The sequence below is a fragment of the Oncorhynchus gorbuscha genome, linkage group LG01, assembly GCF_021184085.1.
Source record: "Oncorhynchus gorbuscha isolate QuinsamMale2020 ecotype Even-year linkage group LG01, OgorEven_v1.0, whole genome shotgun sequence".
NCBI lineage: Eukaryota > Metazoa > Chordata > Actinopteri > Salmoniformes > Salmonidae > Oncorhynchus > Oncorhynchus gorbuscha.
The window spans coordinates 25267680-25293949 of NC_060173.1; the positions used below are offsets into that span (position 1 = coordinate 25267680).

General features: G+C 41.7%; 3 protein-coding genes across 8 annotated transcripts in view; 1 reads left to right on the plus strand and 2 right to left on the minus strand.

Moving 5' to 3' along the window:
• The window catches only part of fanci (FA complementation group I), a 32521-nt gene that overhangs the window by 1393 nt on the left and 4858 nt on the right, over positions 1-26270 (plus strand). For 2 of the 4 annotated variants that reach the window (XM_046348672.1, XM_046348665.1), the window contains exons 2-27: positions 8047-8119; positions 8251-8381; positions 8582-8735; positions 8835-8892; positions 11173-11214; positions 11336-11459; positions 11550-11635; positions 11776-11908; positions 12158-12235; positions 12493-12629; positions 12814-12997; positions 15395-15482; positions 15672-15802; positions 15892-15962; positions 16209-16323; positions 16489-16611; positions 17148-17216; positions 17454-17555; positions 17737-17928; positions 19566-19684; positions 19979-20134; positions 20272-20451; positions 20602-20768; positions 21285-21370; positions 25425-25541; positions 25633-25684. In XM_046348672.1, coding sequence (XP_046204628.1) covers positions 8098-8119; positions 8251-8381; positions 8582-8735; positions 8835-8892; positions 11173-11214; positions 11336-11459; positions 11550-11635; positions 11776-11908; positions 12158-12235; positions 12493-12629; positions 12814-12997; positions 15395-15482; positions 15672-15802; positions 15892-15962; positions 16209-16323; positions 16489-16611; positions 17148-17216; positions 17454-17555; positions 17737-17928; positions 19566-19684; positions 19979-20134; positions 20272-20451; positions 20602-20768; positions 21285-21370; positions 25425-25541; positions 25633-25684 — 2917 coding nt within the window. In that variant the 5' untranslated portion in view covers positions 8047-8097. Of the gene's footprint in view, positions 1-7042; positions 7489-7641; positions 7747-8046; positions 8120-8250; positions 8382-8581; positions 8736-8834; positions 8893-11172; positions 11215-11335; positions 11460-11549; positions 11636-11775; positions 11909-12157; positions 12236-12492; positions 12630-12813; positions 12998-15394; positions 15483-15671; positions 15803-15891; positions 15963-16208; positions 16324-16488; positions 16612-17147; positions 17217-17453; positions 17556-17736; positions 17929-19565; positions 19685-19978; positions 20135-20271; positions 20452-20601; positions 20769-21284; positions 21371-25424; positions 25542-25632; positions 25685-26270 lie in introns of those variants that run through there. The other 2 variants (XM_046348659.1, XM_046348650.1) reach the window with 2 other exon arrangements.
• Positions 1496-2596, minus strand: LOC124041160 (putative nuclease HARBI1). Its single transcript, XM_046358443.1, has 5 exons — positions 2439-2596; positions 2165-2334; positions 1980-2095; positions 1772-1883; positions 1496-1677 (listed from the first exon to the last, which is right to left on the minus strand). Exons 1-5 carry the CDS (start codon positions 2594-2596, stop codon positions 1496-1498), a joined length of 738 nt encoding a protein of 245 aa, XP_046214399.1.
• Positions 1770-5008, minus strand: LOC124035275. Of its 3 annotated transcripts, XM_046348730.1 has the most exons (10): positions 4820-5008; positions 3891-3961; positions 3627-3803; positions 3475-3536; positions 3303-3392; positions 3174-3215; positions 2932-3105; positions 2817-2852; positions 2165-2718; positions 1770-1883 (listed from the first exon to the last, which is right to left on the minus strand). In XM_046348730.1, exons 1-8 carry the CDS (start codon positions 4975-4977, stop codon positions 2817-2819), a joined length of 810 nt encoding a protein of 269 aa, XP_046204686.1. In that variant the 5' UTR covers positions 4978-5008; the 3' UTR covers positions 1770-1883; positions 2165-2718. The 3 variants fall into 3 exon arrangements, with proteins under 3 accessions (XP_046204686.1, XP_046204694.1, XP_046204702.1); XM_046348738.1 differs by lacking the exon at positions 3174-3215 and having other exon boundaries at positions 2165-2852; XM_046348746.1 differs by lacking the exon at positions 3891-3961 and having other exon boundaries at positions 2165-2852; positions 4820-4957.

Sequence of the window (26270 nt, forward strand, 5' to 3'; positions counted from 1 at the left end):
GACACGGCAGACGTATTTAACCTTGAATTGTTGTTTTATGCTTTATTTTCCCTTCGTGTGAAAATCTGAGACTAGAATAGCATCGGGTTTCTTCCGACAGTCCTCGTTCCTTTTACCCCGTAAATCTGTCATCCATACATTTTTATTATGAAAAGCGGTCTCTTTTTGTCAATCCGTTCACCCGCTTCAGGGGCCTGTTGCACAAAACTAGGATAAGGTATTAAGCCAGGATATCTTGGTGATCCTGGCTCAATTGATCCGTAATCCGGTTGCACTAAAGATGGATAGGGGGCAGGAGGATATGTTATGGTATAAATTACCATGGAGATTTATTCTGTGGAGCTAGCCTGCTCCAGACCAGGCTAAATTCCAGGATCTATTTAATCTCATCCCTAATGTCAGTCAGCAGTCACCACAAATGGAAACCAATAGTTATTTCACTGCTCACTATACATTGTTATCACATATAACTAGACCCACTGTCATTATTTAAACGTTTGTGATCATTAATTTCAATGATTTTGGATAAAAAATGATTTTTAGATGTTGCTATCATTAGATAATTTACAGTTTCCCATAGACTATATATAAAATGATAGAATATTAGGGCCACAGAGGGAAAAAAAAGACAAGTCATAATATTGTAACCAGTTGTTTTAAAGGAGGACAGTTGTTAAAATGACAGATGCGGGGCATTTAGTGAAATTGTACTTCAGTATGGTTTCATAAACAAAGACATGCTGATGTGCCAGAATATTAAGTATCACATTGTCATAAGTATCAAAACTGTAAAAGCAATATGTAGCTTTTCTGCAGAAAGAACCAGCCTCATAAATTTATGACTTTATCCTTTTCTTCAGTGTGGCCCTAGTACTCTGTCATATAAACAAATACACATTCCATATGAATATAAAAACACAATGTGTAACATTATGTTCCTTTATTGAATAAGGACAAAACAAAGCAGGTAAACCATCAGCCCCTTTCGAAACTGAAGTCACAGTGACTCTACAAGATGGAAAGCACAGAATCCAAGCATATTATACAAAATGATACATACACATTCAAAGGTCTGTATATAACACACCCTGCATGTCTGCACACTAAAATAAATGCAGGACAAATCCATACACATCAACTGAACAGACAAATGAATGGATGCAGTAGCCTCCCTGCAGCCTTGTATTACACACAGTATACCGCACAAACATCATAAGAGGCCAAATTCGTAAAAAAACGAACCCAAAAAAACCCAAATTCCTCTGCCACCGCAGGACATATTTAACCAAAATTGAAAGCACACATACTAACTAAAATAATTCAACACATATTGGTCCCTCAGCAGCCGACCACTGTCGTCATCAGGGAAGATTGCCGGATTGTCCCAGTCCATGGCTGGTGGCACTCTGGGGGCCCTCTCCTTCCTCAGGCAGGCAACATTGTGGAGGACAGCACAAGCCACAGTAATATCACATGCCCTAACAGGGCTGACCCTTCATTTGTGAAGGCAGTGAAAGCGTGCCTTCAGGAGGCCAAAGGTCATTTCAACTCTGGCCCTGGTCCTGGCATGGGCATGGTTGTAGGCCTGCTGTGCTTCCTGGGGGTCTGTGAAAGGTGTCAGGAGAAAAGGCTGGCAGCCATACCCCCTGTCTCCCAGCAACACACCAGAGAATTCACCTGTCAACACAAAATCTCATCATTACTACCTCATAAACACAGTGATATTCTTGACACAGCCATGATGGTTATAAATAGGGGTTGTGTGGCTTACCTTGTGATAGGCACTGATAGATTTCAGAGGCCCGAAAGATTCTGGAGTCATGGACTGAGCCAGGCCATTTTGCCACAACATTGCTGATCACACAGTCAGCATTGCAGACCATCTGAAATCATAAGATGAGGAATATTACACCAATCAATGCACATCACTGGCAATGCAGAGTGTTCGTCAATGGACAATATCAAAAAGTTATGTTCACCTGAACATTAATGCTGTGAAAGGATTTCCTATTCACAAAATCGGCCTCATGGGCACCTGAGGGGGCTTTTATCCTTATGTGTGTGCAGTCCACTGCACCAATGACATTGGGGAAACCTGTCACACAAAGTAATGAGTATCCTACTATGTGTTAACAGTTGTCCTGTAATTTGTAGATCCTCTTACCTGCAATCCTATAGAACTCCTCTTTGATGTCACAGAGTCTTCTGTGGCCAGGGAAGGAGATGAAGACATCTGCTAATGCTTTGATAGCCAGACACACACTCCTTATTGTGCGGCAAATTGTGGCCTTGTTCAGCTGTTCTGCATCCCCCACTGAGTACAGGAAGGCTCCACTAGCAAAAAGCGCAAGGCCACACAAACCATTTGCTCCACACTCAGTGCATGGCTCCGTGCAGTGCGGTGCTTAATCCTGGGACCCAGTAGTCTGCATAGATACCTGATGCCATCTGCAGAAAACCTGTATCTTTCATATAGATGGTCGTCAGGGAAGGCCAGTGGGTCCAACCGGTCCCTGAAGACCCTTTCTCGCCTGAAGGCTCTCCTCAGCACAAGTGCTTCTTCATCCACCACATCTCGCACGAATGGGCATGCCATTGTCAGAGCAGAAAGGAACACACAATTTTGGGCCTTCATATAGGCTAGTGGCCACACCTGGTGCTGGGGGGGTGGGCAAAAGAGGGCGATGCCTTATAACGATGACTTGGTTGTACTGATTGCTGGGAAAATAAAAAAAACCTTAGAAAGATGCCACCGTCCTGTGTGCTCACAATAAGAGCTCATATGTCATGGCTCACTTGACTTTACGAGAATATACCTAATTTTTATTTTGAGCTGTGTCATCTTCTTGGAGCTGGGTGAGGAAATACAAATAATGATTAATACATTTGTGTTACAGTTAGCATACAGTGTACATTGAAGGCATATCTCACCTCCCTCTCAAGTTTTTTTATTTCAAGGTCCAGTTTCCTAATTGTCCTCTTTTTTATTTCGGACTCCAGTGCAAGATTTTCCATCTTTTTCTTCTTGTACTGAATGTCTATGTCTGCCAGTTCTATTTGGCGCCGGAGGTGGTTGCCATACAACTTTCTGATAGCTTGTGAGCTCTGTGAACACAATACAATTAGCGCAGCTGGAATTTGGCAGGATGTGGTGTCCTTTTATTAATACGCACTATGTTGCCAGGCTGGTTTTCCCACTGTATAGCATCTGGGTCCTGTAAAAGAAATTAGATTTTTTGATTTTGATGAGGACTCCTCACCATTGTAGAGTAAATAGTACTTTCACAGTCTTACCATGATACCTCATGCCTTCTGGAATCCAGAGAGATGGTCTCCTCCTCATCATCATCGTCTCCATCATGTGCTGTTGCTGCTGCACTGGGGCCTTCACCCTATCACATTTAATCAGATTCATATTGAAGCTAGTAGACAAGACATGCCAGGCCTACAGTATGCCTTTGATGGAGTACTCACTGGATCAGCATCGTCTGGTGCTTGTGCTGGTGGCTCTAACAGGAACACAGTGCTGCCAGACACTGCAAGGCAATAGGTAAACCAAAGTCAGACAGTCCAAATTGATTCAATATGAATGTGGTTGTATCCCATGTAGAGATGGAAGGACATACCTTGAATGAAGCGGGTGGCATCTTGGGAGGAACCTATGCTCGTCTCTTTCCCCCCAGGGATCCCCTCTAAGACGGGCCTGCATTTATTTAGCTCCAAGGCCATGTCCTCTGCTGGGGTAAGGTCAGCCTTTGGTGACCCACCACCCGTGCCTTGTCTGTGGGTATTCTTTTTCACTGCTAAAACAGTACAGACAATGTGTGAGCAGGCACCTTCTGGGTACAATATATGCTTGTGCTTTGTTAAATATTAGTCAGGGACCATACCATTCTGCAGAATGTTCTTGTATTTGATTTTGACCTGCTGCCATGTCCGTTTTGGCCCGTTCATGTTTAATCTACACACACACACACACACATTTAATGGAGTCACACTGCAAAAAATTACTTGGTATTTTTGTCTTGTTTTCAGTAAAAATATCAACAAAAAAAAAACTTAAATAAAGATGTATTTTCTTGATTTGCTAAATGACCTAGCAAAATAAGTATAGTTTAGACAAAAAATATAAACTTTAAGTAAATGTGTGCTTAAAACAAGCAAATAAAAAATCTGTCAATATAATAAAAATTCTCTTGAAATAAGTTAACTTTTTCCATAAACACTTAATTTTAGAAAAGTTCTCGTTTCACTGGCAGATTGTTTTGCTTATTTTCCTAGGTAATTTTGCTCAAGAAAATATTCAAGATGTTTTTTAGATATTTTTTTTTACTGAAAACAAGACAAAAATACTAAGTAAGAAAGACATTTTTGCAGTGCAGTGAGTTTGAAAGGCGCTATATAAATTAAAGTGATTATTATTATAGCTCATCTATTTATTCAATTAAATTTTATTTATATAGCACTTTTCAGAATTGTTTCATTCTGTCAAAGCAGCTTTACATTAATGAAAGCAGGAGAAACACAAAAAAACGGTGGACAACATAAGAAGCAGAGTACAACGGCTAAGATTAAACCGTACTGAGCGTAGTAACGTTAAATAATAATGTAAGGCTTTAATAATAATTTATCATAGCTTTATACAGTGTGATGGACTTACTTTACACAATTTCACTCATATCTGCAGTGCATTTCAATTAAACATTTAACCGTTTCATAATTACAGTACAACTGCGTTTTTGGAGATGTGAATTAAATATTTGAATTGTAATTGTGATGTTTCAGCGGAGCGGTGAGTGTGTAATTGTGCACTACTTACGCATTCAGGCGGTCTGCAATACTTTGCCACGCTTTTTCTCTTTGCTTTATCACTGTGGCGGTGTTGCCTTTCTTCTTAATTATATCTTTTACCTCCTCGTATGCCTCCATGAGGATTTGTGCTTCCGACGGGGAAAAGTACGCGGCTCTAGTTGCCATGGTAAATCAGTTAATCTGTGATCTGTGGCGGGGTCTAATTGAGTGAGCCGTGAGCGCGCACCTATCCAGGATTGGTTTCACCTGGCTTAATGAATCCGTGTCTGCTCATCCTGGCTTGGTCTTTGTGCAACCAATTAAGCCTGGACGCACATGTTTTGGCTTCATTGAGCTCAGCTGAGTCATTTATCCCGGATGTCTTAATTCTACTTTTGTGCAACAGGCCCCAGGATTCGAATTTATAGAGGGGTTGCCTATATGTGGCCCAGCGTCGTTTGCAGCGTCGTTTGGGTTTGGCCGGGGTAGGCCGTCATTGTAAATAATAATTTGTTCTTAACTGACTTGCTAAATTAAGTTAAATAAAAACATACAAAAAACACCACAGTAGTTAAATCTTGTTTATCTCAAATAAGAGAAATGGCTTAATCTATACATTTAATATAAAGTTCACATCTATAAACCTAATGTTAGATAAGTTGTTTTGATTGTAAATCAATTGAAGACACAGAATTGGAGGAAGACATGAGAATGACAAATATACAATAATTGTTTGAAATCAGTGCACAAGGCACACAAACAGGACAATTAAATAGTTTATACAGTGGAGCTTTCAAAACACACGTTAATTGATCAAAATGTAATTATAGAATTCAGTGAAGGGCTTTTTTGCTCAGAGTGAAGGGAAGGGGAGCATAAGAGGAAGGGGGGCATACTGTTGAGTAATACATCAATGAAAAATGATGCTGTATGTACAGTTAAATAAACACCACAGAGGGACAAACGATTGAACACAAATAATTACAATTATATATAATTTACTGAAAATGGAGAGCAACTGGAGTAGAGCAGAGGATGGGGGTGACTGAGGGACAACCGAGCATAGATGTGGAGGTCATGAACAGAGGCCTAGCTGGGCACAGGTGTGGAGATCACAGCTTTTGTGGAGTGATAGATAACGATGCTTTGTGGGTGACAAGTTGTCGATCTGTTCAGAGGGTCCCTGACTTAAGCTCAGGTTGGGGCAAGGAGAGGGATGGAAGCAATACTGCTACAGAGTCAGTAGAAATAGTCTCTTACAGTGCAGGTGAACCGCAGGTTCTGCAGGTGGATAGCCAGGCTTTTCCACTGTCTCATGGCCTGGTGGTGGATGCTCCGTTCTAGTCTGCCAGACTGAAGTGGCGAGAACAGGCTATGGCTGATGTCCTTGGTGATCTTCTAGAGGACAGTGCAGCTGCCTTTACATGTGGTGATGCAGCCAGACCGGCTCCCATCTGGTAACTTTTTGAAGATGGGCCACCATGTCTGCTATGGAAATAGGAGGGAGGATGAGTATAAGATGTACATTTTAAAACAGTGAGCTGATTGGATGTATAGATGGAACATTAAATGAATGGCATCTAACCTTTACCTAACATCTTCACTTCCTCAGCACATTAGAACACACACAGAATTACATGTTTATTTAATATAAACGTCTTGCTAGCTAGCCACAGTAACGTTTAAGTAATTTCAAAGTATCCAACGTTAGATAGCTAGGTGTGACAAAACATAGGCCTACTATGAAATCAGACAAGTATGGAAATATTGGGTCTGACAGACTATTTTGATGATGATGATGTGACAAACTATTTAAACAACCTGTCAAAACACACAGCTTGCTACTGTTACTTTAAGTACTGTAGCTAGCTAAGTTGTTAGCCAACTGTACTAACGCGATGTAGCCTAATGCACTGATGTTACCTGCTAGCAAACAAGACAGTTTAAGTGAATGTTTTTCCATATCTCGTCTGTCTGTCTGTTAACGTTTCCTTGACACTGTCAGATAAATTATCCAGCTAACACCTGGTATACAACGTGGGAATATGCATATTTCAATAGTTCATATAGCTAACCAGCTAATCGTTGGAAATTTAAATGAGCTAGTAGCTTACTCGTCTGCTTTTCTTTTTTATTGTAAAGAAATAGACATTTGTAGGCAGCACATGGTGGGCGTTCCATACACATACAGAGCCAATCACTGGCATGCAAACATTGACAACAGGAAAAGGTTTGCTGGCGGGAATTTCGGTCGTCACTAGTTACTCCAGCCACAAAGTCAACATTATGACTAAATTCCGACTATTTCTAAAATGTATCTTCTTAAAATCTAACTTTAACCCTAACCACACTGATAACCTTATGCCTAACCTTAAATTAAAAACAAAAATGACCTTTTTGTTTTTATACATTTTTACGATATTGACCATTTCCACTTTGTGAATGTGGTAACTAGCTAGTGACAACGGAATTTCATTTCGCTGCTAATTCGAAACGTTAGTAGAAGCTGGCATGCTAGCTACTGGTGAAATTGTCCAACAAATACAAAAATAAACCGTTTTACTCGATAAAATAAAAATTAGGACCTGCAAAGGTAGGTTCAACCAAAGTGGTGGTATTGTAGTTTCATCTGAAAGTTTGTTAAGCAACTTTTTTTCACACGACTGGAAGCGCGATAGCTAACTAGCCTAACGTGAGGTAGTTAATGTTATCTTAAAGCCAATGATTAGTAGTGAACTGGCAGTGGTGTACCAACTAACTTTGTCAACGTTGTTATAATTTAACACCCCATTGAACATTGTGCAATACACTGCAAATCATATTAGAAAGTGTATGTATTTTACCTTGTAGACGTCCAACATGAGAGCTGACATAATGGAAAAGATAGTTTCGTTGTCAGATGGAGAGCGCATCCCTGAGCTGCAGCAGTACCTCTCATCCCTGACTGATGACCAGGTTACCAGTCAACACAAATTTTCCCAACACCCTACAACACAATTGTGATAATGTATCTTGTAATACACATTATTCATTTGACCACATTTCAATAATGTATTAATTGACACATTGTATTACTACTTTGTATCTAACTAGGTATTGAATAGTCCCCAGATCTGTTTGTGCCGTCTTGCCAACTGGCATTGTCATGCCATGTTAATTCCATAAGACGATTCCATAAGAGAGCAGAAACAGAATGGCAACCAGGCTAAACTATTTACCCAACTCTTGAATAATCTCTGGGTGTTTTTCCTCTAGCTGACCACTGTGGTCACAAACAGTGCATTGAAGGGGAAGGACATTGGAGCCATGGTCAAATCCATATTCAAAGGTAACCATGTGTGATATACAAAATATTTCTTGACACTATGACCCAGGCCTTTGTCATTGTCTCATGGTATTTCCTTTGGATGCTTCTGCAATGTTGAAGTATGGTGTCTCAAAGTGTGTGTGTTCTCTCAGGCTCTCTGCCCAGTGCCCCAGAGGGAGCGAGTCGCAGGCTGCTCCTGTACCAGCACTGCATCCCCCTGTGTGAGTCTGGAGATCTCCAGACAGAGGTGGCATCAGACATCATTGGACTGCTGATGCTAGAGGTACAGTGATATTTCTTACAAAGGTTGTTTTGCACGCGGCCATTAATTAGGCTACGCAGTTTCATAGGCAGATTTATTTATTCACAAACCGGAGGAGGGTTGTTTCTACCATTTCTTTCATGCTTAAACTTAAGTTGTTTCGTATTGATAATTAGACTCATCTGTTCCAATAACCCTGTCCCTGTATTTTCTCATCCTAGACCCACAACCTGCCCGGCCCCTCCCTGGCACAGCTGGCGTCTCTCTTCGTTGATGCTATTAAGTTGGGTAAGATGGGCAGTGGCAAATCCCTGGAGCTCTTCCCCACAGTCCTCACTGCACTGGCTGCCACTGAGGCTCTATCCTATGGCAAAGGTACAAAACCAAACTCAACCATGAATGCAGAAACCTGACCTTACAGAATTGTCTAAATAGTCTTCTATACCCTTATTTTCTACCCTGATAAATCTACAGGTGAGCTCAGTGGGGAAGAGTACAAGAAGCAGCTCATCAACAGCCTCTGTTCCAGCAGGTAATAGGGGGGCGATTCTATGGTAACGGAATTGCGCAGAGATAAATAAAAACCATTTATTTAAAAGTTTAACAAACTATACAACTCCATGCACAAGGACTACTTTTAACAATTTCACAGAAATGTTTACAAAAACACATTTACTGGAAGAACTGCAGATGCAAAGTTTGGTATCAGAATTTTGGTAAAATCTCCCTCTGTTTTTTTCTGTGGTCACGTTTTCCAAAAACTGTTAAATATCTGCTCCGAATTAAGATTCAGAATGTCTGCAGAAAGAATGCGGTGTCAGCTATCACATGACACCTTGAGTTTGAAAAAATCTATTATGGTTAATGAACTACAGTAAGTGGAGTGGATTTGCGCTAACAGAATTTTATCATGGGTCCCTAATCTGTACTACACAGAAATGCATAATTATGGATATGAATATCATTGTCTTCATGGTGATGTATCCTAAATAGGTACACAAATGTATAAATATGCAATATCCATCCTTTGCATATTCGGATATTATTCTAGACACAGGCTATTATTTTAATGAGCTTTGTACCCAAAGAAGACGGAATTTGGTTGGTCCAGACCAGACCAAATCTTAACCACTCATAGATGTCTATGCTTCACAAGTTTGGACATCAAAGTACAGATAACTAGAGTACAGCAGAGTATGGTACAATACAATACATTATAGTGTACTCAACTCTAGTGTACTGAACTTTACTGTACTGAACTATACTCTACTTTCCTTTACTGTATTCTACTGTGTTGTTCAAACTGGTGAACCCAACTGTGCTTTGTGACTACTATGATTTCCCATTGTAGCCAATTCATTTGCAGAAATTCCGTTACCGATTTAAAAAAAAAAAAAAAAATTTTAAAAATTAAATTTTTGTAACGGATTTTCGAGTTTTAATCCCTTAATAATAACAAAATTGATATTAGTAAAAACAAAAACGAATTGATAGGTTTACCTTCTCTCATGAGGGAGAGAAAATATCTTCCATAAGTGGGTTTTTGTTACCGGAATTAAGGCAAGGTTTCTTAAACTTACAGAAGGCAGAAACATTTATCCATCATTTAAATTTGTGTTGATGCTAGTTTTTGGGGATCATTATTTCAACAATGCTGTGATTTGATGTATTTCTTATACTTTTTAAGACTTTCTTTTTTTTCTGGTAGATGTTTTCTGAGATACCTTTTCCATCTGTTTGAGCAGAAATCAAAGCTTTTGCTTATTCCTAATATTTTGAATGGAAAATGGTTGAAAAAATGTATATATGCCAGCACATCCCAAACTCTGTCCTCGGGACCCCAAGGGGCGCATGTTTTGGTTTTTGCCCTAGCACTTCACAGCTGATACACATTATCAACGCTTGTTGATTGGTTGAGTATTTGAATCAGCAGTGTAGTGCTAGGGCAAAAACCAAAACGCGCTCCCCTTGGGGTCCCGAGAACAGAGTTTGGGAAACCCAGATATATACCTTCATTTTTTTTTTTTTTTACATATATTAGCTTTCATTTTATATGCTCCCATGAATTTCACATGTTGCTGCTCATGGGTCCTTTTTCATGGAAATGACCAAGGCTAGGAATTGCCAGGGAACTCCTGATACGATATTATCACGATACTTAGGTACTGATACAATGTGTATTTAGATTCTCACGATTTTCTCTCTATATTTATATATATATATATATACTGCTATTTTATTGCAAGTAAATGTTTCTAACATATTGCTCACCATATATGTCTGTTGCAGAGGGACAAGAGGGAGCTTTGAGAACACAAGTTTTGATCAGTCATTGAAATAAAAGTGCTGGAAGCAAATTCTCACTATTTAAAAAGATGGAGAGCAAGCTATGCCGGTACAGCTGACTAGCGCAAAAATAATATTGCGATATATTGCCAAAAGTAATATCCCGATATGTAACTCGATTAAAAAGGATATATAATAATCCTATCACTAGCAGGTAAGGTCCTGGATTACACTGGAAATGACATTTAGAAAGCTCCCTCATGACATTGAGTGACACTCTTCTTCTAAGTGTTACCATACAAACAATTAATTCAGATCCTGACACCAGTCTTATAATGGCTTGTGTTTAAGGTGTTAAGGTGTTATAATAGTCTCATATCAGCGCACTGTTAAGAGGGATACATTTCACATACGGATATATGATGTAAACAGTTTGATGTACTTCAGGGAGCCATGGTTGCTTACTGATATGGCACACAGAGCTTGTGGTCAATGCAACTTAGATGTATTTGTTCTGTGTTTACAGATGGGACCCACAGTGTGTGATCCACTTGACCACTATGTTCAGGTAAACCTGAAAGAATTGGGCTTCACTTGGTTTCAATAGAAATGTTTGATGTTAGTTGATGAGTGCATTGGCACTAAGTTAATGAGTACATCAACACCCCGCCTTAAACAATCTTCTCCAGGGATGTGCCCTTGGCACCAGAGGAGCTGCAGTTCCTGGTCGAGAAGGTCCTGAGGATGTTCCTCAAACTAGACCTGCAGGAGATCCCACCTTTGGTCTACCAGCTGCTGCTGCTGGCTGCTAAGGTGTGTGTGTCTGTTTGTATGTACAATGTCCTATATGTTTCCACATAGCTTGGTGAATGAACAACCTCTTGTGTTTGTGTTGTCTACCAGGGCTGTAAGAAACAGGTCCTGGAAGGAATCATCAGCTACTTTAAAGAGCAGGATCTTCGCCAGAAAGAGGAACAGAAAGATGGAGAGTGAGTGAGCATTATGACACCAATAATCCATAATGTCTCATTCAATGACAAGCTGTGTGTGAACTTCCTTGATGAGAAGACTCTACGATCTTTCTTTCTCTCTCTCTTTCACTCACTCTCACACACACATACACACGCAGGAGTATGGACGTGGAGGTTCAGTCCATTCCTCAGGACCAGCTGAGGCATGTGGAGGGCACAGCCATCCTGCACATAGTTTTTGCAGTGCGGCTTGACCAGGAGCTAGGGAGGGAGTTCCTGAAAAGCGTTAAGGTCCCAGATACTCTCTCACATACTCTCTCACCCACCCCTTAAATAGATTGACAGTAATGATAAAGAATGGGTGTTTTATTGGTGTGATGTTCAAACTGCTTTTGGAGTGAGGCTTTAAAATGTCTATAAATTGAACATTGTTATTATCCAGATATTCAGGAATTTAGTCACCCGTGTATGTATGATGAATAATGTTCAGTATGGTGCTTAGACAGTATTGACTGTGTGTTTGGTCTCTGTCCTCTGCAGGGGTCCCAGGGGGAGCTCTGTCCGTTCAGCATTGCTCTGCTGCTCTCGGTGGCCAGGATTCAACGCTACGAGGAGCAGGTAGGAACCCAGACAACCTCCAATCACAAAAATAAAGAAAATTATCTTTCTCAATTTGTCTTTCCTATGTTCCTCGTATCTTCTCTTTGCCTGCTTCTCAAAATGCATGGGAGGAGAAGATTTAGAGGGGAAGGAGCTTGAAATTACGTCTCCAATGAGGAGACTGTACGCAAGGAATTGAGGAAAGACCATTGGGGAAAGAGCCTCTCTGACCCTCCCTGTTCTACCCTTTACCCCCTCCCTCCCTGGTGGTGTAGTTGTTTGATTTTTTGAAGGGGGCGATCACTAAGGGCTTCAAGGATGAGCATCTGCAGCAGGGCTCCAAGTTCCTGCAGGACCTGCTGCCTCAGCGCTGCAGCCTTGCTCAGATGATCCTGGACACTGTCAAGAACAGGTCAGGGCTCGTATTCAGAAAGCAGTTTGGAGTAGGAGTGCTGATCTAGCATTAGGTCCTCCCTGTCCATATAATCTTATTCATTATGATCTAAAAGGGAGAACTGATCCTTACTCCAGCATCACCTCAGGGGGATGCTAGTGTGGTAACTAAGGACACCATCACTGACCTTTGACCCCTGCAGTGTGTTTGGCTGGGACCATGTGACCCAGGGGCTGGTCCAACTGGGCTTCATCCTTATGGACGCCTTTGGCCCCAAGGCAGGACCATTCGGGAAGACTGCAACCGAAGGGGCCAACGCCACAGCCAAAACACCCACACAACAGGCCTGTCGGCTGGGGGGACACATCCTCTTGGAGGGCTTCAAGGTATGGTGACTATGGCCTCCTCCCCTGGATCATTTAATGTAGACTGACGGTGATTAATTAATAGATTATATAAGGAACAGGATCTGAAGTGACAGCCACGTGCTAATGTCATTATAGTGATTATGATCCATCTGTTAGTTCTCAGCTGAGAACTAACTCACTATATCTGATTTGGGATGATTCTGATCCCCAGTTGCCTTTCAAAGAGCTGATTTTATTAGGACTAACCTGGTTAAACCAGACTGAATATTTCGCTCAGTGAAACAATGGTGAGCGCATAATTCAGTGCTTTAACCAGGCTATAATATTAGAGTGCTGTAACAGGCAATGTATTTTGGAACACTGAATATTAAAGCAGCTCTCCTGTAAGATATCTCCTGTTCATCTGATATTTCAACTAGAGGTCGGCTGATTATGATTTTTCAACACCGATACCTATTTATTGGAGGACCAAAAAAAGCAGATACCGATTAATCGTTCAATTTTTATTTTTTCTATTTAAAATTTGTAATAATGACAATTACAACAATACTGAATGAACACTTACTTTAACTTAATATAATACATCAATAAAAATCTATTTAGCTTCAAATAAATAATGAAACATGTTCAATTTGGTTTAAATCATGCAAAAACAATGTGTTGGAGAAGTAAAAGTGCAATATGTGCCATGTAAAAAAGCTAATGTTTGAGTTCCTTGCTCAGAACATGAGAACATATGAAAGTTGGTGGTTACTTTTAACATGAGACTTCAATATTCCAAGGTAAGAGGTTTTAGGTTATAGTTAATATAGTATTTATAGGACTATTTCTCTCTATAGGCACTATAGTATTGCCAGTGTAACAGTATAGCTTCCGTCCCTCTCCTCGCCCCTACCTGGGCTCATTTTTATTTTATTTTTTCTTTATTTTACTAGGCAAGTCAGTTAAGAACAAATTCTTATTTTCAATGATGGCCTAGGATCAGTGGGTTAACTGCCTGTTCAGGGGCAGAACGACAGATTTGTACCTTGTCAGCTCAGGGATTCAAACTTGCAACCTTTCGGTTACTAGTCCAACGCTCTAACCACTAGGCTACCCTGCCGCCTCAAACCAGGAACACATCGACAACAGCCACACTCGAAGCAGCATTAACCATCGCTCCACAAAAGCCGCGGCCCTTGCAGAGCAAGGGGAACAACCACTCCAAGTCTCCGAGTGAGTGACGTTTGAAACGCTATTAGCGCGCACCCCGCTAACTAGCTAGCCATTTCACATCCGTTACACCAGCCATTAGGCTGATGGGCTTGAAGTCATAAACAGCGCTGTGCTTGCGAAGAACTGCTGACAAAACGCACGAAAGTGCTGTTTGAATGAATGCTTACAAGCCTGCTGCTGCCTACCATTGCTCAGTCAGACTGCTCTATCAAATCATAGACTTAATAATATAATAACACACAGAAATACGAGCCTTTGGTCATTTAATATGGTCGAATCCGGAAACTATCATTTCGAAAACAAAACGTTTATTTCAGTGAAATACAGAACCATTCGGTATTTTATCTAACGAGTGGCATCCCTAAGTCTAAATATTCTTGTTACATTGCACAACCTTCAATGTTATGTCATAATTACGTAAAATTCTGGCAAATGAGTTTGCAGTGAGACAGGCTCCCCAAACTGTTGCATATACCCTGAATCTGCGTGCAATGAACGCTAGAAAAGTGACACAAATTCACCTGGTTAATATTGCCTGCTAACCTAGATTTCTTTTAGCTAAATATGCAGGTTTAAAAATATATACTTCTGTGTATTGATTTTAAGAAAGGCCTTGGTGTTTATGGTTAGGTACAGTTGTCCAACGATTGTGCTTTTTTCGCAAATACGCTTTTGTTAAATCATCCCCCAGCGTTGCATCAATTATATGCAACGCAGGACACGCTAGATAAAGTAGTAATATCATCAACCATGTGTTGATTGAGTGATTGATTGATTTGATTGTTTTTTATAAGATAAGTTTAATGCTAGCTAGCAACTTACCTTGGCTTCTACTGCATTCACGTAACAGTCAGGCTCCTCGTGGAGTGCAATGAGAGGCAGGTGGTTAGAGCGTTGGACTTGTTAACTGTAAGGTTGCAAGATTGGATCCCCCGAGCTGACAAGGTGAAAATCTGTTGTTCTGCCCCTGAACAAGGCAGTTAACCCACCGTTCCTAGGCCGTAATTGAAAATAAGAATGTGTTCTTAACTGACTTGCTTAGTTAAATAAAGGTATTAAAAAAATATAGAAAAAAATTGGCGCCCAAAAATACCGATTTCCGATTGTTATGAAAACTTGAAATCGGCCCTAATTGATTTGCCATTCCGATTAATCGGTCGACCTCTAATTTCAACCACTTTCTTTGGTTTATTTAAACAGATGCATGAGCCAATCAGGGGTGAGATTCTGGAGCAAGTCCTGAACCGATTGGTCACCAAAACGGCCTCCCCTGTCACTCATTTCATAGGTAAATATACTTATCTTGTTCTCCTTGCGCTCTGATGGGATAGGTGTATTTTTTTGTTTGTTGCTATTTGGCATTGGACCTTTTGCGTACACATGTCCAATCCTCTCCGATCTCCACGTGTCCAGACGGTTGGGGCTAGGGATTGTTTCTGGATGTTATCTGATTTCTCTTTCTCATCTTCATCATCAGATCTTCTCTCGGACATTGTGGTCTCGGCTCCCATGATCCTTCTGGAGTCATCATCCAAGGTGACAGAGACGTTTGATCACCTGTCCTACCTGCCACTGGCCACTGTGCAGGGGCTACTCAAGGCTGTCCAGGTAACACACACACACACACACACACTAACCCTACACCAGGCTCAGTGCAGGGGCTGCTTGTGTGATCTCTCTCTCTGTGGTGTCCCCAGCCTCTGCTGAAGGTCAGTATGTCCATGAAGGATGCTCTAATTCTCGTTCTGAGGAAGGCCATGTTCTCCAGGTAAATTCCCCCTCCCTCTGTCCTAACCAAACATAGCTCTAATCAGAGATGGGACTGTATGTATCAAGTGTCTCAGAGTAGGAGTATTAATCTAGGATCAGGTCACCCCTGTCCATGTTGTCTCCTTCATTGTGATGTAAAAGGCCAAACTGATCCAAAATCAGCAATCCTACTCTGAGACACTTGATTCATACAGCCCATGGGCTCATACTCAAATAATCTTTCCTGTCATTTGACCCCCTGCAGCCAGTTGGATGGGAGGAAGTCTGCGGTGACGGGCTTCCTGCTGCTGCTGAAGAACTTCCGGGTCCTGGGTAGCATGGCTTCCAGCCAAGCCAGCCAGGCCATCTCCTCCAGCCAGGTGTGTGTGTCTCGGTCTGTCTGATATTAGTGTCTTGATATCAGTACCACCACTCATAGTGACTGAGTGCACACTGAGTGTACCCCTGCACTTTCGTTCATGTATTCAAGCCATTATGAGGGAATTTCTATTGGTCCATTCATTTGTGACGTGTCCTGTGCCCAGGTCCAGGTGGACGTTCACTCCCGCTACAACTCTGCTGCCAACGAGGCCTTCTGCCTGGAGATCCTCAGCAGCCTGCGCCGATGTCTGGGCCAGCAGGCCGATGTACGACTCATGCTCTACGAGGTCGGAACCCCCACACCACAACGTCTAGCCTGGTCCCAGATCTGTTCGTACCAATGACCATTACAAGACAGTGACCATAGGTGTTCACAAAACAGCACAAAAATATTTGGGATTAAGCTACACAATGCCAGCTTTGGCTGATAAGTGTTATAAGACTGAATGTACAGTACATACACTGTATATACAAAAGTATGTGGACACCCCTTCAAATTAGTGGATTCTACTATTTTAGCCACACCGTTGCTGATAGGTGTATAAAATCGACAGCCATGCAATCTCCATATACAAACATAATTTATGTCTGTAATAAAGCCCTTTTGTGGGGGAAAACTTATTCTGATTGGCTGGGCCTGGCTCCCCAGTGGCTGCATCCATGCCAATTCATGTCATAGATTAGGGCATAATGAATTATTTCAATTGACTGATTTCCTTCTATGAACTGTAACTCAGTAAAATCTTTGACATTTTTGTATTTACATTTTTCAGTATACATATTATCTTCTAACACAAGGTTGTCATGTGTGCCTTATTTGTAGGGTTTCCATGATGTCCTCCGTCGCAACTCTCAACTAGCAAGCTCCATCATGCAGACCCTGCTCTCGCAGGTGTGTGTGATATCTTAAGGTGTAATTACATGTGGTCCTTCTGTAGCTCAGTTGGTAGAGCATGGCGCTTGTAACGCCAGGGTAGTGGGTTCGATTCCCGGGACCACCCATACGTAGAATGTATGCACACATGACTGTAAGTCGCTTTGGATAAAAGCGTCTGCTAAATGGCATATATTATTATTATATATACATGTGGTATACTGCACTGTGATTTGACGCGTGTGTTCTGTCTAGGTGAGGCGGTACTATGAGCCAGAGCAGGACCTTCTGCCCCCAGTGAAGCTGGAGTTATGCATCGGTGCTCAAGGAGACCAAGTCTTCCTCCAGGAGCCTCTGGTATTAACTTTTGCCTATTATGTCACATGCTCGTGTGTGCGTGCTTGCGTGCAGAAGTGGCCCAACTAGTGAGCAGCACAGTCCACTCTACTGCTTTTCTCTCCCTTGTCTGGCATGCTTGTATGTGTGTGGCGTAGGTCCACAAGAACATCAATACATAGATGCTTCCTGTTCCTCTCAGGCCCATCTGTTGAGTTGCACAGTCCACTGCCTGCTGTGGTACCAGGGCATGCGCCGTTCAGCCCGGCCCAACGCAGGTGGGAGTGACGATGATGATGATGAAGAGGAAGGGGGATTTCAAGACGAGCTGCAGAGCATCCTGGAGAGCATCACGCGTCGGATGATCAAGTGTGAATTGGAGGACTTTGAGCTGGTGTGTATCAGAGTAGTGACTTTCATAGAACAGTCTGTGAAGTACCTTAAATATACTTTGTATCCCTCATTTACTCAAGTGTTTCCATTATTTGGCAGTTACCTGTATATACAGGTAGGAGCAGATCCAGGGCTCTACGCTGACCTATTTTACAAGGACCATGTGTCAGTTGAAAAATGTAGGTGTACACAAAGAAATGTAGGAGCACAATGAAAACATATTTGAGGTAATAAAGCTACAATTCTGAATTTTTCTAGGCTCACTGATGCTCCTAAATTTAATTTCCAGGTCACACAGCAAAATATTTAGGTGTGTATGCGAGTAGAGCCCTGAGATCCGCATATTATATTACAGCAGGTCACATAGAGAAAGTCCTGTTTGGTCCACACGCGTCGCAGTATGACATCTGTACTGTTAGGTTCTCATTTTTCAGAATGAATAACCCACAGACACTGGAGAAGCTTTAACCAAGTTGAATTATTCCCAAAGATTCTGTACAGCTGAAATCAGACAGCAAAACATTTCAGATATCACAGTTTATATGCATCCTACTTAAGACACTCCTCCTCCTTACAGTTTATAGCTCCACAGGAAAGAAGGTAACCAGATACTAACCCTGATTACTCCCTTAAGGAGAACTGACCTCACCTCCTGATCTCACCAAATTCACAGATATCCATATGTCTTCCCTATATCAACACATCACTCTCCTCTCCTCCATCAAACACATTCCAAAGCCTTCTGTCTTTCTTCAGAGAACCATTAACTTGTAACACAACAGCCAGTCTCTTTCATTTCCTAACATTAATTTACTACCTCAATTATCAAAGTTTAGCCGATTCCAACAGTATCATTACAAGTCTTTTTTGGGATTCTACCTGCCGTTCAGGGGCCTTTTTTCAACCTTCTCTCAAATAAACATTTTTAAAATATGTAGTTATGATTAGTTTAGTTTATCATAAGGAGTACTGTAGTAATATTTAAGGTTGTGGTTAGTGGTCGTGTAATCTGTGGTTAAGGTCAACTCTTAAGAAAATCTTACGGGGGAGAAAAGCGGAATGCTTTTGATTGGTAGAATGAACAGCAGTAGAGTACTGTATTTTATTAGTGGTGCTGGCAGCGACGCTGCAAGCAAGCAAACCTATTATTTCTGATGGAATTATTTATTTCGCAATGTCTCATTGCCCGGTTGATTAAAAAGTATACTTTGGCTATATCAACACCGCTACTCTCAGACACCAAAAACGTCACCAATTGGTTTAAGTTTAAGGCTCAGCCCCTTCGCCCCTTTTGACGTACAACCACAAAACTTGGTATAGCGTTGATTCTCATCATAAGGACCAAATTTTCCTCAAGGACCCATAAGGTAACTTTATTTTTTTTTAAATTGTGTCCAATTAAACCATAATAACTTAACTTCTCTTCGCTTTATCAACTTGAAACGTGCACATAGTGTTTTGAATTGTACATGTACACGAGGGATGATCTATAAATCTTCCTTATTTAACCTTTATCAATACAGGTAAGTCAATTAATAAACATTTGTATTTACAGTGACGGCTTGTCCAGTGGCAGAGATTACATCAACAGTACACTGTGACTGAAGTGATGTTATCTCTGTGCAACCCCCCCTCTAGGATAAGTCGGCTGAATTCTCCCTGTCCAGTGTGGGGGTGAAGAACAGCATCTATGCCGTGCTGGTGATGGGAGTGTACGAGGTGCTCATCGAATACAACTTCACCAAGGCCAACTACAGGTAACCTGAAGAAGACTGGCTCACTGGATCTGTGGGAGAAGCTACTGTATCAGTGTTTTGAATAATGAACTTGTGTGCTCAGATGCTTAAATCAATGTTTAGAAATTAGGAATGTTTTTTCAGGATACTCCGTCCTCGTGAAGTAAAAGAGTGGGAAACGTGCTGAATAGGATTTTTATTTATTTCAATGTGTCAAGCAACAAAACTCTTGAGGATATGTAGGACTGGGATGGATAATATATTGTGAGACAGTGAGTGAATTTGTCTTTTACTATGACACTGTGTGTGTTGCAGTAAGAGTCTTTTCGAGGAACTCCTGGAGCTGTTTAGTCGCTATAACAAGCTGTTTGAGATCCTGAAGGAGAAGTCTGGAAAGGGCAAGAGCAGCAAGAGCCCTCGAAGCCTGCTGTCTATGGGCTTTGTGTCAACACTGCTCACTGCACTCTTCAGGTGTGCGTGTGTGTGTATGGGGGAATGTATTTTCTGTCAAGGCTGCATAGACAAGTGCCACATTTTAGTTCAAAGTCATACAGTACCTGTGTGTTTTGTGGCTTGTCTTGCACCTGAAAGTATGTGTGTTCTTCCAGAGACAGCGCTCAGAGCAGAGAGGAGGCTCTGTTGGTGCTGCGATCTAGTGGGGACTTCCTGCGTTATGCTGTGAGCGTGGCTCTGCAAAAGATGACACAGTTGGAGGAAACTGGACACACTGACGGCCCAGATGGACAGAACACAGACAAGACCTTCCACCACCTCTGTGACATCACTAGGTCAGATTTTATCTGAGAGATCAGCAGGTTATATTCTCTGTGACACCACCTAGTAAGATTCTCTATGACATCGCTTGGTTAGGTTCTCTATGACATCAAATGGTCATATTCTCTGTGACCTCAACTGGTTTATTCCGCCTCCTCCCCCAGTGTCTTGATGTGGCGGTACACCAACATCCCGTGTGCAGTGGAGGATGCTGGGAAGAAGGAGAAGCGTTGCAGTGTGTCCCTGCTGTGTCTGGAGGGCTTGCTGAGGATCTTCAGCACTGGGCAGCAGCGCTACCCAGCCAGGGTGGCCCAGCTCCTTTCTGCCATCGGTGGGACACACACAAACTGCTCTCATTCTCAATGCGTCGCACCAAAGGGTCTTCTGTAAAGCTCAAATCCTGAAATTAGATAGTTGAAACTTTAAAGTATCTTTCAAATAATCTATTGATATCAATGCAAAACCACAGTGGATATCCCATTGAGATACAGAATATTTTTTATAAGGGAGAGCTGGCCAAGATGTCTCCAGTTTAAAAACGCATGATCATACATTCGGAACAGACACAATGAAGCAAGTTTGAGACCACAATACTAAAATCTTCAGACAGCTCTCATTCACAATGCTTTCAGAACAGGGAGTTTCCTTAAAGCCCAAGTCTTGACTCCACACACTTTGAACTACCAAACAGAACTGTTAATTCACACCCGTCAATTGAATGAATTAAATAAGTTCTTGTGAATGGCTTCCTCGTCAAAGTCGGTTCCTGTAGATATGATTTTGTGAATAACAGATGTGTTGTCCGGAACAGTTTGTAAAAACATATAATGTGGTGGTTTCCTTTCAGATCTCTCTGTGGAGGAAGGGAGTGATCACGGGCCAGGGAATGCCAGCGTCACAGAGAAGACTGCTTTCTACATTCGCCAGTTCCAGGTGTGACTGAAGTGTGAAAGTGTACAGGATGTGACCTTGGATAGATTCTAGATCATTCTGTTCAAATCAAATCAAATGTTATTTGTCACATGCGCCGAATACAACAGCTGTAGACTTTACAGTGAAATGCTTACTCACAAGCTCTTAACCAGCAATGCATATTTAAGAAAAATACCTAAAAATAAATTAAATTAACAAATAATTAAAGAGCAGCAGTAAAATACAAGAGTACAGAGTCAATGTGCGGGGGCACTGGTTAGTCACGGTAATTGAGGTAATATGTAGGTAGAGTTATTTCAGTGACTATGCATAGATAATAACAGAGTAGCAGCAGTGTAAAGTGTGTGTGTGTGTGGGGGGGGGGCAATGCAAATAGTCTGGGTAGCCTTTTGATTAGATGTTCAGGAGTCTTATGGCTTAGGGGTAGAAGCTGTTTAGAAGCCTCTTGGAACTAGACTTGGTGCTTTGATACTGCTTGCCGTGCGGTAGCAGAGAGAACAGTCTATGACTAGGGTGGCTGGAGTCTTTGACAATTGTTAGGGCCTTCCTCTGACACCACCTAGTATAGAGGTCCTGGATGGCAGGAAGCTTGGCCCCAGCTATGTACTGGACCAAACAAACTACCCTCTAGTTCCTTGCGGTCAGAGGCTGAGCTATTGCCACTCCAGGCAGTGATGTAACTTGTCAGGATGCTTTCCATGGTGCAGCTGTAAAACCTTTTACGACCCATGCCAAATATTTTCAGTCTCCTGAGGGGGAATAGGTTTTGTCATGCCCTCTTCACAAATGTCTTGGTGTGCTTGGGCCATGTTAGTTTGTTGGTGATGTGGACGCCAAGGAACTTGAAGCTCTCAACCTGCTCCACTACAGCCTCGTCGATGAGAATGGGGGCGTGCTCGGTCCTCCTTTTCCTGTAGTCCACAATCATCTCCTTTGTCTTGATCATGTCGAGGGAGAGGTTTTTGTCCTTGCACCACAGGTCTCAGAATAATTCCTGACAGGTCTCTGAACTCCTCCCTATAGACTGTCTCGTCGTTGTCGGTGATCAGGCCCACCACTGTTGTCATCAGCTAACTTAATGATGGTGTTGGAGTCGTGCTTGGCCATGCAGTCATGAGTGAACAGGGAGTACAGGAGGGGACTGAGCACACACCCCTGAGGGGCCCCCGTGTTGAGGATCAGCGTGGCGGATGTGTTGTCACCTGCCCTTACCACCTGGGGGGCAGCCTGTCAGGAATTCCAAGATCAGCAAAGTTCTGTTCAGCAATGGGAAGGATTCGCACACACAGCCAACATCAGCTGGTGAGCGCAAGCAATGAGTGTGGGCAGAAAGGCTTCGCTCCAGATCTGATTATACACATCGAGCAGGTGACTGTCTTGCTTCCCTGCAGCTAACCAGTTACCACCAGCCACTACCCTTTGCCTGGTTAAGAAACACAAGCTGCTTTTTGAAATTTAAAAACAATAGCAGCATTGAGTTTAATAGTTAACAACAGTCAAGCTCTGTTTTTCTGTCCCTTGAGTTTAGAAAAGTAGGCTGTCTTTGCATTTGTAGTCTCACTCAACCCTCCCATTTTCCCCACGGCATTTCATAGCCAGGTTACGTAGCCAAATCTCCCTCTTTTACCCAGAAAATGGCTTGAGAGATTAACGCACAAAATAAATTACCCATAATAGCGGTGCTATGTTGTTTTTTTTATTGTGCATTAGTGGGCCGCATTTTATATTCATAAAGCATATCGCGGACCGTTCTAAAACTAGGCTACTTGTGGACCGGACTGTTGACCATTTGTTAGGCTACAACTTGTTCAGTCATGTTACTCCATTAGCTAGCTATAGCTAACAACTTGGGGTGCGTTCAGCAGGATCCAACGTTTTGGAACGTTCAGATGGAAGTATGCTATGTAGAACAAACATGTCTCAGACATGATGAATAAGGAATAATGTTTGCTCTATTCATGGCATTTCTATCTCCAAAGTTCAAGAACGTGGCACAGAAAGAACTTGGACTTGGACTCTGACTTGATCACAGGGGACTTGGGACTCGATTCGAACTTGGTTTAGTGACTTGACTACATCACTGGGCGAAACAGTCATTAGCTCCCATTCTACTTCTGGACATCAATGTGTCTGCAGCGTCTGTGGAACATTGATTACAATGGCAATAACACGACCGACTGACGGAGGTGCAACTCATACTACTTTGACAATACTTTGTGGCACCATCTGGTGATTTTGCTTCTGTCTCTCTGGCGTGTGTGTGTCTGTTTGTTTTGTATGTAATGTGCAATATCTATGTAGGCGGAATTAGACATTTACATGGCCAGATAACTATTATATGTTCCTATATATTTTTTGTAATATTTCTGCTGTTGGGAAGAGAATAGGACGTAATGCAGACAAATATGTTGGTAGGACAAGAGTATGTACAGTACCAGTGAAAGGTTTGGACACACTTATTAATTCCAGGGTTTTTATTTATTTGTACTATTTTCTACTTTATAGGATAATATTCACTACTAAATATATTTTATATTTGAGATTCTACAAAGTAGCCACCTTTTGCCTTGATAACAGCTTTGCAAACTCTTGGCATTCTGTCAACCAGCTTCAAGAAGTAGTCACCTGGAAGGCATTTAAATTAACAGGTGTGCCTTGTTAAAAGTTAATTTTTGGAGCCAATCAGTTGTGTTGTGACCAGGTAAGGGTGGTATACAGAAGATAAGTCGCTCTGGATAAGAGCGTCTGCTAAATGACTTAAATGTAAATGTAAGATAGCCCTATTTGGTAAAAGACCAAGTCCATATTATGGCAATAACAGCTCAAATAAGCAAAGAGAAACGACAGTCTTTCATTACTTTAAGACAAGAAGGTTAGTCAAAGTTTCTTCAAGTGCAGTCACAAAAACCATCAAGCGCAATGTTGAAACTGGCTCTCATGAGGATTGCCATGAGGACTGCCATTAGAGTTACCAGCCTCTGAAATTGCAGCCCAAATAAATGCTTCACAGGAGTTCAAGTAATCTCAACATCAACTATTCAGAGGACACTGTGTGATTCAGGCCTTCATAGTCAAACTGCTGCAAAGAAACCACTACTAAAGGACACCAATAAGAAGAAGAGACTTCCTTGGGCCAAGAAACACGATCAATGGACATTAGACCGGTGGAAATCTGTCCTTTGTTCTGATGAGTCCAAATTTGAGATTTTTGGTTACAACCCCCGTGTCTTTGTGAAACACAGAATAGGTGAACGGGTGATTTCCGCATGTGGTTCCCACAATGAAGCTTAGAGGAGGTAGTGTGATGGTGTGGGGGTGCTTTGCTGGTGACACTGATTTATTTAGAATTCAAGGCACACTTAACCAGCATGGCTACCACAGCATTCTGCAGCGATACGCCATCCAATCTGGTTTGCACTATCATTTGTTTTTCAACAGGACAATGAACCAACACCTCCAGGCTGTGTACGGTCAATTTGACCAAGAAGGAGAGTGATGGAGTGTTGCATCAGATGAGCTGGCCTCCACAATCAACCGACCTCAACCCAATTGAGATGGTTTGGGATGAGTTGGACCGCAGAGTATAGGAAAACCAGCCAAGTTGGAGCCACCAACAAGTGCTCAGCTTATGTGGGAACTCCATCAAGACTGTTGGAAAAGCATTCCAAGTGAAGCTGAGAGAATGCCAAGATTGTGCAAAGCTGTCATCAAGGCAAAGAGTGGCTACTTTGAAGAATGTCAAATATAACATATATTTTGATTACACACTTTTTTTGGTTACTACATGATTTCATGTTATTTCATAATTTTGATGTCTTCACTATTATTCTACAATGTAGAAAATAGAAAAAATAAAAAAAGACCTTGAATGAGTAGGTGTCCAAAATTTTGACTGGTACTGTATGTTTGTGCACATGGAAGTCAGTGATTTTAACGAGGCAATGCAAAATGTGATGTGACAAAAATGAAAAGGCATTTGCAAAAAATTATTAAGACTAGGCTAAATCTAAAAGAAAAGTGCCAAAATTAACGCTGTTGCCCTGTCCATCCACAGAGGGCACTGTTTACCCAGCTGAATGGAGGGGAGGAGGACTTCAACAGCAAGGAGGCTCAGCTCCTGGTAAACATCCTGAGTGTGCTCTCACGCCAGCTAGAACCCTCCTCCCAGCAGGTAGGCAACCTCCCAAGTGCACTTCATAGAGCCAGTGAGGACTCGGATGAGTGGGCTAGGCCTCCTGCTCACTCTCTCCCCTCTCTCCCAGTTTGTTCAAATGATCACATGGACAGTGAAAATCTGCAAGGAGACCAGCTTTGGTGAGTAAATGGCAACAGTCAAGGTAAAGTGTTGCAGTTTAGAACCCTAGGCCCAAGGCTTGCATGATATGGGCAAATAATACTTTTTTACCAACTATTGCGATTGTGATCTTACTTGTGATTTAGATTAAAACCCTTGAATTGTTGGAACCATAGAAATAAAATATGTATTCCCGATTCTGTGGTTGGTGTTGTTTGGCATTACAACTAATGAAAAGGTCTGGTACAGTAGACGTTGTAGGAACGAAAGTGTTGGTCAGAGTTTCCTAGGGGACCCTTATTAAGTTAGAATGTTACTCTCATGGCATGAGATATTGCACAAATCAATAGTGCAATTTTGATTAAAATTCAATTAATTGATTTTAAAACACTGCAGATTGAACAGGTCTGAACTGACACAATGGAGCCATTTGAATTCTGTCACAACATACGCAAGAGCTTTTGTTCCTAAGAATCAGTTTGGCATTAATGCTGCTAAGAGTTCTGCATTTAGTAGAACGGGAAGTGGTTATGTCTCTTTCCTTTCTTTTCCTCATTCACTCCCTCCCTCTTTATTTCTCTTACTCCCTCCCTCAATCTTTTGCTC

Coding starts and splice junctions, on each gene's coding strand:
- LOC124041160 (XM_046358443.1), bottom strand. CDS start 2,596: ATGGCATGCCCATTCGTGCGAGATGTGGTGGATGAAGAAGCACTTGTG. Junction 2,096..2,164: donor GGAGTTCTATAGGATTGCAG/GTAAGAGGATCT, acceptor TTTGTGTGACAG/GTTTCCCCAATGTCATTGGT. Junction 1,884..1,979: donor TTCACAGCATTAATGTTCAG/GTGAACATAACT, acceptor TTATGATTTCAG/ATGGTCTGCAATGCTGACTG.
- LOC124035275 (XM_046348730.1), bottom strand. CDS start 4,977: ATGGCAACTAGAGCCGCGTACTTTTCCCCGTCGGAAGCACAAATCCTC. Junction 3,962..4,819: donor ATTGCAGACCGCCTGAATGC/GTAAGTAGTGCA, acceptor GTGTGTGTGTAG/ATTAAACATGAACGGGCCAA. Junction 3,393..3,474: donor CACCAGACGATGCTGATCCA/GTGAGTACTCCA, acceptor TAAATGTGATAG/GGTGAAGGCCCCAGTGCAGC.